The sequence below is a fragment of the Miscanthus floridulus genome, chromosome 5, assembly GCF_019320115.1.
Source record: "Miscanthus floridulus cultivar M001 chromosome 5, ASM1932011v1, whole genome shotgun sequence".
NCBI classification, from domain to species: Eukaryota; Viridiplantae; Streptophyta; class Magnoliopsida; order Poales; family Poaceae; genus Miscanthus; species Miscanthus floridulus.
This window is the reverse complement of record NC_089584.1, coordinates 112530080-112545660: the sequence shown is the minus strand read 5'-3', so window position 1 is coordinate 112545660 and position 15581 is coordinate 112530080. Positions and strand designations below refer to the sequence as shown.

Sequence of the window (15581 nt, the reverse complement as noted above, 5' to 3'; positions counted from 1 at the left end):
TACCACCTGTGGCAGAATCGCCTAATCTAATGCCTCACAGGAGTGCTCATCTTCCATTAGACACTAAGCACTCGAGGGAGAATACTAAATTACTCGGTTCCGTCGGGCGCACCCCAGGGGAGAACCCGAAAATCCACATTTTTGCCATCAGGATCACAAATGAGAGAATAAAGCTTACAACATTTAACCATTTCTTACATCACTTTTAATACAACATGCAGAGGTGGGACATTACAAGGAGGTCCATGAACCTCAGCAACTACATACGTCGATTTGAAATACCAGCTCACCTTAAATTTTGTAATAGTCTCAAGTGCGCTCAAGAGAGCATACAGAGACTATGCATGTCATTAGGGTTGAAGCCTATGTCATCATGCAGGATGGGATAGGTCATCAGGGTTGTTGTGGTTGGCCTTGTAGTCCCCTGACAAAAAAAAACATGCACTTAGATCATCAAATCACCTAGAATGGCTACAAATATTTACACAGGAAAGACATACTAAAAAAGCAAAAACACCAGCCACTAAAATCACAATTATGTAACTGAATCTTGTGTTCATGAACACAAAAGATTAATAGGTTAAAAAATGAAACAACTACCACACAGAAGAACTACAAGCAAATCAAATCCCCCAAAAGAAGCCCCATTACTTCAGAGACTTGCTTCTAATAACTCTTGCTGAAAGTAGCAGCCATTCTAGACCACTGCTTGCACAGACAACAAATATGCATGCCATCGTAGGTATCCAAGTATATTCCAAGTTATCAATGGTACCCAGAACGCGACATGTGGCAAAATAACATGGTTGAAATCAAGAAACCACTAAACAGGTGTCGTAACTGCTGTATGGCAAAGCTAGCAAAATAAAAGCGCAAGCGTAGAAAATTCAGACATGCCTTAGATCCTAGAAGTCAAGACGGATCAATCATGTAACTTCAACACAAGTCTTTGAAATCTACCAACAGTTCGAACGTTTCAACACTTCCAAACCAAGTTCAGTTCACGGTTACACCCATTGTAACTGTGATTCCTAGGAGTCATTCTCCCAAGAGACTTGTTACACTGCTAGAGCTTGCATAGCATGTTGTTCTCTTGGTCTTCAGAGCGCCTCATACTGAACAACTGCCAAAACAGAAGAAGAGAAGAAGAATGGTATTGATCAGACAAGAAAATGAGGGATGAAAGGTAGTTTACTAAACCTGCAGCTTACTAAATTACAGAAAGGCAGCAGTGACAGCACAGAAGACAGATGCGTGTTCACAAAAATCACAATAATATATGGTTTGTGCTAGCGCAAATCACAAGTGACAAATATATGGTGTGTGCTATCACAAATCATAGGAAAGTAAAGGACCGACACTTGCAATTTACATTATAACAGACATGATATCGGCTAGCAGAAAAAACACAAAAAACGACGAAAACGGTTCAACAACAGCATATTGCATATTCTCAGAACTACAATTGCAGTGCTAGACACTTGCAATTTACATTATAGCATACTGCAATTATGTAACTTAATCTTTAAGTTGTTTGGTTTACATATGCTCAGAAATAGTTCTTTGGTACCACTAAAGTGTTATGGAAAAGAACAAAAAACAGATGGAATGAATGTGAGATTCAAAAGTCATACCTCATTTATCAAAAAATAAGTGGGCACTAACAAAAGGGGCAAGGCCAACACAAGCTTATAGCTCTTAAAGAATACACGAAAGTGGATAAACACTACCAAATTTGAATTTACCAAAATTACAAGGTATCAGTAGGATCCACGCAGCTCAATTTTGCTCCATATTAACATATTCACAAATCACAATTTTATAAAATTCATAATATGTCATCAAGCATGTCCTAGCAATTAACTCTTCCCAAATTCTAGAATAGACATCAGTTTGGAGTTCTGGCAAACTCTTTCAGCTTACAAGAGTTAAGCATATTGAATGTGGCCTATGAACTGTTCATAGAGACAGAACTACAAATTAACATTTAAAAAATTACATTACTAGGTAAAATTTAGTGTCTACCTAAAATATAGCACGATTAATGCATCAGATTAACATTTAAAAAAATTACATTACCAGGTAAAATTTTCATACCTAAAATTATCTCAGCTCTGAAAACACCAGATGTTAAGGTGATCTCCAGTTCCTATGCCAGTGATAGCAGAAAATGTCATAGGAGAAAACCTAGCAGGAAACAACAGAAAGATAAGCTAGCAGATTGGATGACTGTTGGGCAGTAAAATAAAAGGCAAACATACAAAAATAGCCAATCCAGGCACCTCTAAATTATTTATGAAATACATTGCAAGTTCTAATTTTCTGTTGGTAACAACTTGTATAGATCCTATTTAGTACATGATTAGCATATCTCACATATAACAAATTGCTTGTCTCTTATAGTCACTGACAGAGCAGCATCATACTAACACAAATCACAAAGTTCAAAGATTTGTTAACACCAAATCACAAGAAACAATGTAAATATTTGAAGGTCCAGCAATAGTGGCATAACCAAAACACAAGAGAGAAATATTTGAAGGTAGGAGGAGCTGATTTTGTGGGGTCTGTGTTGACACAAGTTAGAATAAACAGATTTCAAGATGTGTTAGCACAAATAACAAGAGATAATTTTTTTCTATGGAAGGACAAGGACAAAAAACTCACTCATCTCAGTCAGCTACTACTTCGAATTTTCTAAATCTCACTGAACCACAATAAACTGAGTTGCAAAGAAATTAACCAAAGCTATAGACTAAGGATCAATATGGAAATATAGTATGAAAATGACATGGCTCACAAATTGAAATACACATTGACTTGCTAGGAGTGACAATGCAAAACCTGTAAGATAGACCGAGGTATTGTCTCTGCAATATCGAAATGCCACTGCTACTACTGTCGAACTACAACTAGTTTCACTCATTGAATCAAGCAATCAGGTTGCATTGCTTCAGACCATGACAACCTACAACTGCTGCACGAATTTACTAAAACTTAGTAACTGAAACATGATGGAGCTAAGTTACTTAAACTGAAACTAGGATACTAAAAAAGAAGACTGCCTTGGTGCAATTAAAGATAAAAAAAATTAACTAAAACTCAACTAAAAACAATCCTGAACTTCAAACTAAAGTCTAGGAACTAGAAACATGGAACTATAAAACTAAAAAAAATAAAAACTGAACTGATAACAATCTTGAACCTGAAACTGTAATGAAAAAATAATGTAGTAGATATGGACACAACCATAATAAACCTGAGACTCAAATACGGAAGCTGAGAACCTAGATTCTATGTGATTGAACCTGAACTTAAACTACAACATAGAGACTTGAACTTCGACTACACGAAAAAACTAAAATTTAATTCGCTGAAACTCTAATGCAGGCTACAAAACTAAACTGAACCTCACAAACATGACTGAAACTGATAACTGAAAATAAAAAAAGAGACAGAGATAGAGAAAAAACTACTGGACTTGAACTGAACAAAAACTGAAAATAGGTTCTACTAAACTTAACCTGAAAATAAACTGAACTAAAACTAAAAATAGATTCTACTTAACTGAACCTAGATTTAACACTGAATCACAAGAAAACAAAAATACATAACAGCCAAATTCTAATGTAGTTCAATGAAATTCGATGGTACTCAACCTAAATTCTAAAAAAACTGAACCTGAAGTAGAACTGATAATTAATTTCATTGGACTTGAACTGAATTTATAACGAAAAATAGACTATACTAAACTTAACCTGAACTTGAACAAAACTAAAACTAAAAAATAGATTATACTAAATTGAACTAACCTAAATTTATTGAACTAACCTAAATTTATAATGTAGTTAAAGTGATACAATGACAAACTAAACTAACTAAACAAAATTCAGAAAATGAAAACTATGAAGATAAACTAAACTATCTGCTAAAGTCCTGAAAAGTGAAAATTGAAATAATTTTCAGAACAAAAATTCACACAACGAAGTTAAACCATAGCTGCAAACGAAAGCCTAAGCCAGCTTGTAAATTGAACTGTACACAACCAAATAGATCATAGTCTAGTGTAACGAACTGTGCTTTACTGGAACTAAGTGAAGCAAACATCATGACTCAGCAAACTTCTGCACCATCACCACTACAACAGAAAATACATGTTGCATGCCTTGCGTGGCTCACATTAGATGAAACTAGCCTAAACCTGCACATCTAAGTATTACTAGGTACATTCAAGGTACACAATAACCATACTTCCCAAACAACCGAAACAGACACTAGCCATACACATATGAAACATGTGTCAAGTATATAACTCAATCTCATACCACAAACTTAAATCATAGATGATTGTAGCTTGGTTAATAGTTCACCAATACAGCCGGCATATGCAGATGTAGTCACTAGGTTTCATCAGCTCTACGCAAATAAATATGTAGATGGATACATATATAGCAAGCAAAACAATCCCATGAGCGCAGCCATCAAATCGCACAAAAAAAGACAGGTGCGGATGATGTGCCTCTTATTACAAGCATCTGGTCTGGTACCTCTCAAATGGGCTGGGCTGAGGTGTGAAATTGCTGACAGCCAGACACATACACACACATGTAGACACACGGGAACTAGCTAATTTAGTGCAGCCACTCTAGAATTTAGTGCAGCCTCACTAATTAAAATCTAAGCAAACTAATTCAATCGAAGATATCAGCCATGCGCCAGACATCCCAGTTACAGAAGAAACATATTTAATGCATGCAACATACAAAACTGAAACCTTGAAATCTTAGTGACTCAGACTGTTTTTAACTATGTGTCAGTTTAAGGAGTTAATTAAACATTAACTGAATTTGTTCAGGGACAAACAATAATTTATTTTCTCCCTTATACTCATTTATTTTCTATAAAAATGTAGAAAATAATAATTTATTTGCACAAGCCAAAAAAACGTACATCAGTAGTAGAAATGATACCTTGGATTTGCAAAACACAACAAATTGCACCAACAAATTTATATTTGTAGTAGAAATAAAGGCCTAAAAAACATAAGAACACATATAAAAAAATAAAAAATTATATAACTACTGCTAATGTATGACGCACACTTACAGATTCATGTCCTTCATGGCCATGTTCTGCTCGAGTACTTTCATCTACAACACGAAAACATTTGCTCCTAGCAGCCATGATTACCTAAAAATGATAAAAAAAAATCAATATATACTATCAAAATTCTCTAACAGTTGCAAACACATGTCATCTACCTCTATATCCACCCAATAATCCGAGCCAAAACATCTACAAAAGAAAACGACAAAACAATGAATCAACTATACAACCTACCATATTTGTAAAACAAAGCTCATGAGAGCACACATACACATGGGAAAAAAAGAGCACAAGCGTACTTCTCCAGTTGACACTCACATGCACTTAGCATTAAATTCATTGAAAACGACAGTGGAATGACGGTAGGGATTCAGATAACTCTCACATGTAGCATTCAGGTATCAGGTATCTCAAACTTAACAATACATCAGGTAACTAAAACTTAACAGTACATCAGATAGCATTCAGATGTTAGGTATCATGTAACTGGAATTTAACTAAAACTAAAACAAATAAATGCAGTAACTAGTAGCATTCAAGTATCAGGTAAATCAGGTACATAAAAAAATCAGGTAGTTCACATTCAGAAAAAAACTATGAAATGAACACTATAACTGAAAATAAATGAGCACTGAAAATGAACAATGAAACTAAAATCACATAAAGGGTTAAGAGGCAATTATCATCATAGAAAAACAACATGCAACTAAAAAATGTCTACTACAAAAATTATTCAGCAATGAGCATTACAGCGGGACACAAACTCATAATTAATTTTGTAGAACCGAGCTCTTCTCACAAATTAAACTGCCTTAAAAATAAACACCACATTTCCACTATCCAAAAACAATTATAAATACCAATCTGTATCGAAAAAAACAAAGATACAATCAACAACAATAACATATCATCTACCTCTGCATCAATCGAACCATTTAAATCCCTCGAACCATTCAAACCACAAATCATGTGAACAACAATCACAGGACAATGAACCAACAAACAATCGTCAACTCCTAAAAGCTATATAGACTACCCTGCAGAGACAACACCATCCGCCAACGAATAAAAAAATGAGGCAAAAAACCTAAGCACAAACTGAAGAACACGGGAACTCGGATCCCGCATCACCTAAGGGGAAAACCCTAGACAACGAACAACACAACACAAAAAATCGCATACGAGCGGACACACAAACCAGATCTGAAACGAGGACAAAGGCATTAAACATCAACACACACATTGAATAAGGCAACAAACAAACCCAAGCATCGATGGAACATATCGTAAAGGAGGCAGGAAGAACTTAGCTCGCGAAACCCTAGAAACCGCAGCTCGCTGTGCCGGGGAGCAGCGCCAAGCCCTCAGTGCCCTACATAGGCGGCCAGGGTCGGCGCGCCGCGCGCGGGATCCACGCCGACAGCCTCGAGGAAGCACGCGTTCTCCGAGTCCAGCCGGTCGCCAAGGTGGAACCGTCGGGGCTGGCCACGGCCACACCCACCTGCGCGAACCGGACGTCCTCCACGCGGGCGCGCGCGGCCTCGTAGCGGGCGTCGAGCGTGTCGGGAGTCGATGGGAGGAAGCCGAAACGAAATGAGAATGGAAAAAGAGGGAAACGGACGACACAAAATCAGGCGCGGAGTCCAAAAGAAATTAAACAGTAGCACTGATAATTGGGACCCACAACATAGAGAAACAAACGGCGGTAGCAAGCACAAGCACACGATGTCCTTCCAACGGACACAAAATTCGTGTGCCAACAAACAACAAAATACATGTGTGTCATATAGCATTTCTATTTTTTTTAAAGAAACTGACTCATCATTGTCAAACTTGTCACCCGGCGTTCTAACATCTCCCTAGCTTGGCACATCAGCCGACGAGCGAGCGCTTGGACGGTTCCGCGCGTGGTGACATCAGTCGGAGAGAGCGATCGGTCGAGATGCCTCCTGGTCCCGGCGTCGCGGACCAGGCGCCACCGCCAGCGCCACAGCCGCCGCGGAGCCCTCACCGGGGCAACGGCGGCGCCATGATGCCCATGCCGCAGAGCCCGCTCCGCATCAAGCAGGACGGCAAGTTCTACGAGCGGCTCCTCACCAAGGAGAGCTCCGTGGCCAACCTGTCGTTCCGGTACTACTGGGCGGAGCCGGGCGCGGTGCCGTTCGTCTGGGAGTCGCAGCCGGGCACGCCCAAGAACGTCGCGCGGATGGGCGCCGCCGGTGCGCTCCCGGCCATCACCCCGCCGCCGTCGTACCTGCTCAACGGCGGCGGCAAGCAGCAGGTGGTCGCCTCGGCACGCCATGACCAGAAGAGCGGCGGCAGGGCGGCGAGGAGCGGCAGGAAGCGGTGGCGCTGCAGGCTCAAGAGGATCAGGATCGGCTTCATCGCCGGCATCTTCCGGCGGCTCAGCAGCCTCGGGAAGAGGTGGCGGCAGCGCCCGGCGACGCCGGTCAAGGTGGCGTCGTCCTCCAGCCGGTGGCTCTTCTCCTCACTGGCCACGGAGACAGGCGAGCACAAACTCCACCAGGACGAGATCGGCGCCGTCGTTGCCGCGCACCGGAAACAGCACAAGGCCGTGCCGTGCAGCTTTCCCACCCTGTGGCTGCTGCGCTTCCGCAACAGCTCCGGCAACCGGGGCGGCCGCAGCGACGGCTGGGCGTAGAAAAGGTCGCTCACTCCCAGCGTGGTTTGTTATGGTTACGAAATAGGTTAACGATCGATTTCTATCGCTGCCAGTGAGTCCAACTGTGTTTAATTTGTTTGTATATTGCCCAGTGGCCAGTGCAGTGCTGTATGAAATTTTTATTCTCGTGTTCATCGTGTTTACAGGTCATGAAGTTCACGAGTTTGGAATATCTCGTCAACGTTAGTATATAGTATATGCGCAGTTCTGTTGTACATGAACTCGATCGAGATAAGAATCATATGTTGATTCTGCTACTCTTGTCGTAATATGTGATGCTATCGTTATCATCATCATACAGAATTATAAGTAGTTGCATGCAATTAGCACTTTAGCAGTGCATAACTCCGACCACTCTGAAAGATTATAGGCCGATTAGCCTTATGCACAGCTTCAACAAACTGTTTGCCAAATGCTTGGCCAGGCGCCTAGCACCGAGATTACAGGAGATTGTTGCGCCGAATCAGAGCGCGTTTATAAAAGGTCGATCCATCCATGACAATTTCAGAGCTGTGCAGCTTGCTTGCAGATGGCTGAACTGCAAAAGGGTCCCCTCAGTACTACTGAAGATTGATATTGCCAAGGCGTTTGACTCCGTTTCTTGGCCGTTCCTGCTTGAAGTACTGCAGCACATCGGATTCCCCCGCCGGTGGACAAACTGGATCTCCATACTGTTGTCGACGGCCAGCACGAAGGTACTGCTAAATGGACGAGCGGGCAGAAGGATTGCTCATGTCAGAGGGCTCAGACAAGGGGATCCGATCTCGCCGATGCTCTTTGTTATAGTCATGGAAGTGCTCAATTCTTTGATCAGAGAAGCTGATCGACGCGCGGTGTTATCACCGCTGCCCGGACAAGCAATCGTCCATCGTGCTTCGCTCTACGCCGATGATCTAGTCGTCCTAGTAACCCCACAGCAGGAAGACTTCAATTGCCTGAAACAGATCCTTGATCTCTTCGCGGGTGCATCAGGTCTCATTACCAACGTCGAGAAGTGCCTGGCAACAACGATAAGATGCTCCGATGAGATGGTTGCATCACTGCAGTTGGTGCTCCCCTGTGTTGTGGCGCCCTTTCCCTGCAAGTACTTGGGTATCCTGCTGTCTTTGTCAAGGCTTAAGCGTGGGATGAGCAGGCGTTGGTGGACTCTGTCGCAGCAAGAATACCAACCTGGAAATCTGGACTGCTCACTCACGCCGGCCTTGTGCTTCTGACCAAGGTCACGTTGTCGGCCATCCCTATTCACCTGAGCATTGCTTGCTGCCTCTCCACCTGGGCAATCCATCAGATTGATAAACGTCGCCGTGCTTTTCTCTGGGCCGGGACTGAGACAACGTCTGGGGGCAAATGCAAAGTGGCCTGGACCACTGTCTGTAGGCCAACGTGCTTTGGCGGCCATGGCATTGTCGATTTCTTTGGCTATGCGTTGAGATTGCGCTAGGAATGGCTTAGCCGGACCGCGCCGGACAGCTGCTGGGGAAGGCTACCGTCGAAGACTGAGCGGCCGGTGGCTGCTATGGCGATGGTCAGCATGTCCGTGATACTGGGCGACGGCTGTGTTAAGAACCACGATAGCGATACTGGAATTCGGGGAGGGAAGCAACAGATCGGAGTCAAGGAAGGCAGCAGAGCAATAGGTTGGGTTCAGACGAAGAGTGCTTATAGAAGAAGCAATAATTCGGTTACAATGTATTTCATAGATGCCCTCTCTCTCCACGCGATCCCCTGCTTATACTTGGTTCGCAAGCACTCGATGAAGACGGCAAAAGCATCACGATGTCGCCCACTGGCTGCCGGTCACACGCGTGCTTGGCGCCTTGGGCCTAGTGGACCTCCTGAGCACCGGCCCATCTTCAGCTTCTTGTCTGGCCGGATCCACTATAGTCGCGGGTGAAGTAGTGGCAGCAGGCGACGCCGTGACATTCCCCCCTCCTTGCGCGCCGGGACGGCTCCAGACGTTGGCGCGGGGAAACTGCTGCTTCAAGTACTCCAGATCTTCCCAAGTAGCAAGAGAAACCGGCAAATTAGACCACTTAATGAGACCTTGAGCGATCGAATGCATACCCTTGGAGATGGTACGACGCTGAATGATGCGCTCAGGGACACTCCATAAGATGGAATCGGATGGTAGAGTTGCAGTCACCAACTGGCGAGCACCCACCGCCTTTTTCAACTGGGAAACGTGAAATACCGGGTGCACGGAGGATGAAGGCGGAAGCTCAAGCCGATACGCCACAGACCCAACCCGAGCCAACACTCTGTGTGGTCCAAAGAACTTGAATGATAGTTTCTGGTGACTGCGATGCGCCAAGGAAGACTAGACATAGGGCTGAATCTTCAGATAAACCATGTCATCGACCTGGAACTGTCGTTCCGAACAATGTTCATCAGCCTGTTTTTTCATCCGCTGCTTTGCACGGTTCAGGTGCTGATGGATAACCTCGGTCACCAGCTCACGATCAGACAGCCAGGACTCCAAATCGGTGACAGGCTGATCATCAGACAAAGCAACACCAAAATGCCGAGGGGAATAGCCATACAGTACCTCAAAGGGGGAACGTCCCAATGCCGAGTGCTTGTACCAAAACTCCGCCTGATCAATCCACTGACTCCATTGTCGGGGGCACGCATGAATGAAGCAGCGTAGGAAGGTTTCCAAGCACTGATTTACACGCTCGGTCTGCCCATCCGATTGTGGATGATAAGCCGTGCTCATGCCCAGTTCCACTCCTGCCAACCGAAATAGCTCACGCCAAAAGGCACCGATGAAGACCTTGTCCCGGTCAGACACAATAGCTTGCGGGAGGCCGTGTAGCTTGTAGACATTGGAGAGAAAAACCTGAGCAACTGTTGCAGCTGTAAAGGGATGTTTTAGAGGAACGAAGTGAGCGTATTTGGAAAATAGATCCACCACTACCAGAACACAGGTGTACCCAGCAGATAAAGGCAGAGCTTCAATGAAATCCACGGAAACCACCGACCATGCCCTATCAGGAACCGGTAACGGTTGGAGCAAACAAGGCAGCTTGGACCGATCAGGTTTGGACTGCTGACAAATTGCACAGGCAGCCACAAAAGCTTGAACTGCAGATTTCATACCAGTCTATGCAAACAATTGCTTAAGTCAACGGTATGTGACCGAAATACCTGAGTGCCCCCCACGGCGCTTGCATGTACTGCTGTCAAAATTTGATGATGTAAAGCTGGATCATTGCCCACCCAAATACGAGATTCATACCGGAGAAGCCCATCACGCAAAGTGAAGTTGGCCACTGCATCCGAAGCCAGTGACAGCTTGGCGATGATCTCCTTGGCGTGCTCATCATTAACATAAGAACTGCTGACTGCATCCAGCCATTGTGGCTGGCAGGCTGATATAGCTTGCAACTGTGATGGTGGATAACGAGACATGGCATCGGCTGCTCCATTGTGAGCTCCCCGGCGATAAACAATTCGGTACTGCAAGCCCACCAACTTGGTGAATACTTTTTGTTGCCATGGCGTATGGAGACTCTGTCAGCTGGACCAAGCTACGATGATCGGTCACAATCTGAAACTCAGCATGCTGAAGATAACTGCGCCAGTGTTCCAGAGCCAGCAGTATAGCCATATACTCCTTTTCGTATACGGAGAGTCCCAATGAACGAGGCCCACGCGCCTTACTGAGGAACGCCAACAGGTGCCCCCTTGCATAAGAACGGCCCCAATGCCACCACCACTTGCATAAGAAGGGCTTACTGAAATCAGGCAAGGCCAATACCGGGGCCGTAGTCAGAGCAGTCTTCAGTCTGTCAAAGGCTTGCTCATGTATGTCAGTCCACACGAATACAGCTCCCTTGCGCAGTAGATCCGTCAGTGGCTTAGAGATCACTCCAAACTGCTTGACGAAGCGTCTATAATACCCAGCAAGACCCAAGAAACTTCTCAATTCCTTTACTGACTTGGGAGTGGTCCATTGGAGCACTGCCTGAATTTTGTCAGGGTCGGTGGCGACCCCATCTTCAGAGATAATGTGGCCTAGGTAGCGCAATTGACGCTGGGCAAAGAGGCACTTGGACAGCACCAAACGAACATGTTCCAAATGTTCTTCATAAGTTCTGCTGAAGATAAGAATGTCATCGAAAAAGATTAGCACACATTTGCGCAACAGAGGGCCTAGGGTGGTGTTCATAGCTTTCTGAAATATTGCCGGAGCCCCGGTGAGGACAAACGCCATCACACGGAACTCATACTGCCCAGTATGCGTCTAGAACGCTGTCTTGAACTCTTCCCCTGGCTGCAGATGTATTTGGTGATACCCGGCTATCAAGTTCAAGCAAGAAAACCATGAAGCATGAGTCAACTCATCCAACAGTTCTTCGATCACCGGCACAGGATATTTGATCTTGGTTATGATGGCATTCAGATGTCAGAAGTCGACACAAAAACGAAGACTGCCGTCCTTCTTCTTGACCAGAAGTACCGACGAAGAGAACGGGCTGGAGCTCGGTTGGATTATCCTGGACTGAAGCATTTCTGAAACCTGTCGCTCGATTTCATTTTTTATGGCCGGTGGATACCGATACGGTCAGACACTCACTGGCCCGGCTCCAGGAATCAAAGGAATGATGTTATCACACTGGCGCTCTAGAGGATACCTAGAAGTAGCTGTCGGTGTTTCGAACAAACACCGGCTAGTAAATTTATAATTGTTGCACGTTAGGTTTGGATGGTGTACTAAAGGACACAAGGTTTATACTGGTTCGGGCTGAATGCCCCTACGTCCAGTCTGCTGCTGCTCGTGTTATTTGTACCGAAAAAATGTTCGTAGTAGGGGTACAAACGGTAGAGAGAGGGAGATGTCCCAGGTCTCTGATGAAATGGTCGAAAGGGTGCCAAGAGCTCGGTCGCTGCTTGACTGTATGCGTGATGCGTTGTGTGTGTTGAACTGATTCGTCAAGAGTCGGTCCCCTTAGTGGGGAGCCCTGCTCTCCCTTTTATAGACCAATGGGGGAGTAGGGGTTACAGATGGGAGAAAGAGGAAAATGCCGAAGGTATAGAAGGTCCTTTGAGAGAGCCGGGTCTTTCTTTTTCCCTGTGCCTGCCCTGCTTAACACGGCAGGCCGTGTCAGAGGTGGCGTGTTCGCTGATCCTCGTAGGCCATGCCCTGACCTCATTTAGCAAGTGAGTGCGTCCCATCCTACGCCAGCGGACGGTGCGGCGTGCCGGAGAGGCGAGCTATAACCCCTCGGGGGGTAATAGGGTAAGTGACCATACGTCCGTCACTGTAGATGATGTGATTTCTATCTTGGACCATAGTGGCTGTCGTATGCCTGTGTTAGTATCCGCGCCTGAGGACTGAAGTCGGCGCCTACTACACTATGAGACAAAAGTCGGCGCCTACAACACTATTCGGGCATTGTTACGTCGGAAAGGGCTTAAAGCGCCCGTCCCATCATATCCTGACGGTACCTTCCTATAGGCGTGCATGGCATGGTCCTCGGCACTGCGTTTGACTCGAATGTCCTGTCGTACCCTGTGCTTGTCATCATGAAGGAGCAGGGTGCGATCGTTGAGCGAGGCGGAGCCCGCCCTTAGATGTTAAGCGAGGCGGAGCCCACCTTCGGACGTCGGGCGAGGCAGAGCCAGCCCCTAGCCATCGGCGCGAGGCGGAGCCTGCCCTTGGGCATCGAGCGAGGTGGAGCCCACCCTCGGACGTCGGGCAAGGCGGAGCCAGCCCCTGGCCGTCGGGCGAGGCAGAGCCCGCCCTTGGACGTTGGGCGAGGCAGAGCTAGCCCTTAGCAGTCGGGCGAGGCGAAGGCCAACCCTCGGGGGTCGGGCGAGGCGGAGCCCGCCCTCAGACGTCGGGCGAGGCGGAGCCAGCCCTTAGCCGTCGAGTGAGGCGGAGGCCAGCCCTCGAGGGTCGGGCGAGGCAGAGCCTACCCTCAGAAGTCGGGCGAGGTGGAGCCAGCCCTTAGCCGTCGGGCGAGGCGGAACCAATCTTCCGTCGTTCGGGCAAGAAGCGTAGTAATGTTCTTATCTGAATAGAAGCGTCAACGTTCGATGGTCATTAGTCCCACCTCATTGGGCACCCCGGTATTAGGTCCCCGACAGTAGCCCTCCGAGCCCCCGGGTGATTCGGATAGAATTGCCCGGACGGTATTTTGATTTGCCAGAGGGTGCGCGCGAGCGCACCCATCGGGTGTAGCCCCCGGGTGATTCAGATAGAACCGCCCGGGGGGTAATTTTGGATCCTTCGTGGGTAAGGCTGTGGGATTCGGTTTTTGTCAGCTGGATAGTTTTAAGGGAACCCTGGTATCCCATTCACGGGGATTTCGTCCAGGGTCAGCCTAGCTGGGACTCGATTGTGGATCGAGACCCCCTACTGCTCGTGTACCTAAGTCCTGGTTGCTTGCGGGCCCATCCCTCATTGGGACGGCTATCGAGACTGTTGGGCCGGCCCTTGGACCCGTATTCCTTCATTGGGAAAAAAGTCCCGATCTACCTAGGGAAGGCGAACCGTCCGACGCGATTTTGGTGAGAAAGGATAGGGATCGCAGGCGCATATCCCGCGATGTGACACGGCGGTGTGTCGTGGCAGGCTCAGAGATCAAGGCGGACGGTTGCCCTTCTCGCATCCGTCGCCCCTATAAAACCACGAGGTTCGCCCCTAGGGTTCCATACTTCGCCTTTTCGCCTTCGCATTGTCAACCTCTGCCACCAATCGCCAGAGCCTCCCACACTCGCATCGCGACCACCGTCAAGCTCACATCCGCATCGCAGCAGCCATCGAACTCACATCCGCCCCCCTCCCAGTCGTTTCAATGGAGCCGTCGAGCGGATCCAGCATCACCCCTCATCGCCTGGAGGGCCTCGTTCGCCGTGGCCTCCGCCGCCTGCTGACCGCCACCGAGGAGTGGTGGCTGCCCGATAATGAGGACGTGCCCTCGCCACCCGAAGGGTATGTCGTGTCCTTCGCTCACTTCCATGAGCGGGGATTCGCCATACCTGCTCACAAGTACCTTCAGGGGCTATTAGATTACTATCAGGTGGAGCTGCAGCACCTTACCCCCAATGGGATCCAGCACATGGCGACATTTGTCGCCCTATGCGAGGGGTTCTTAGGGATTGATCCTCACTTCGACCTGTGGCGGCATCTCTTCACCGTCAATTTTCTGAAGAAGCGGGTCGGCAAGCAAGAGCTGCACGCGCCGGTGGGATGCGCCGGCATTCACCTCCGCAACAACCGGGCAGAAGCGTACCTGTTAATGCATCTGTCGACCTCCAATAAGGGGTGGCATTCGCAATGGTTCTATGTCAAGGATGACACCGCTGCCCCCTGCCAGTTTTCTCCGGGCGCATCATCGAGGAGACCCTGGGGTCATGGAAGTGGGGCGTCCCGATCAAGGAAAAGAAGAACCTCAATGACCTTCTCGCTGCCCTCCAAACTTTGAAGGACAGGGGCATGAAGGGATCGGGGATCATTGGCACTTACCACGCGAGGAGGATGGTGTCACTGATGGCGCGCGTGCTTCCCCTGCACCAGATGGCGCCTAGGGCGTCGTTCGAAGGGACGACGCTTGTTAGTGAAGCTCTCCCTCCCTCCGAAGTGGCGCAACGCATCAAGGAGGCAATGGAGTCTTCGAAGGACACCACTAGCGTTGTCCTTGATTTTGTGTTTCCAGTGCCAGGGCATCCCCCAATACGGCCAGAACCGGGGTTTATTGACTTTGTAAGTTTTCTTTCTCAGTACTCCTTTTTTACTTGAATTTCTAACCCCTTGAAGCTGACCTTGGGATGGCGGGACTAGCCG

General features: G+C 47.0%; 1 protein-coding gene across 1 annotated transcript; it reads left to right on the top strand.

The window, feature by feature from the left end:
- The first annotated feature begins 7009 nt into the window (after positions 1-7009).
- On the top strand, positions 7010-7802 carry LOC136453076 (uncharacterized). The gene has a single exon (XM_066453655.1). The coding sequence runs from the start codon at positions 7049-7051 to the stop codon at positions 7766-7768; it is 720 nt and encodes a 239-aa protein (XP_066309752.1). The 5' UTR covers positions 7010-7048; the 3' UTR covers positions 7769-7802.
- The last annotated feature ends 7779 nt before the right edge of the window (positions 7803-15581 follow it).

Coding starts and splice junctions, on each gene's coding strand:
- LOC136453076 (XM_066453655.1), top strand. CDS start 7,049: ATGCCTCCTGGTCCCGGCGTCGCGGACCAGGCGCCACCGCCAGCGCCA.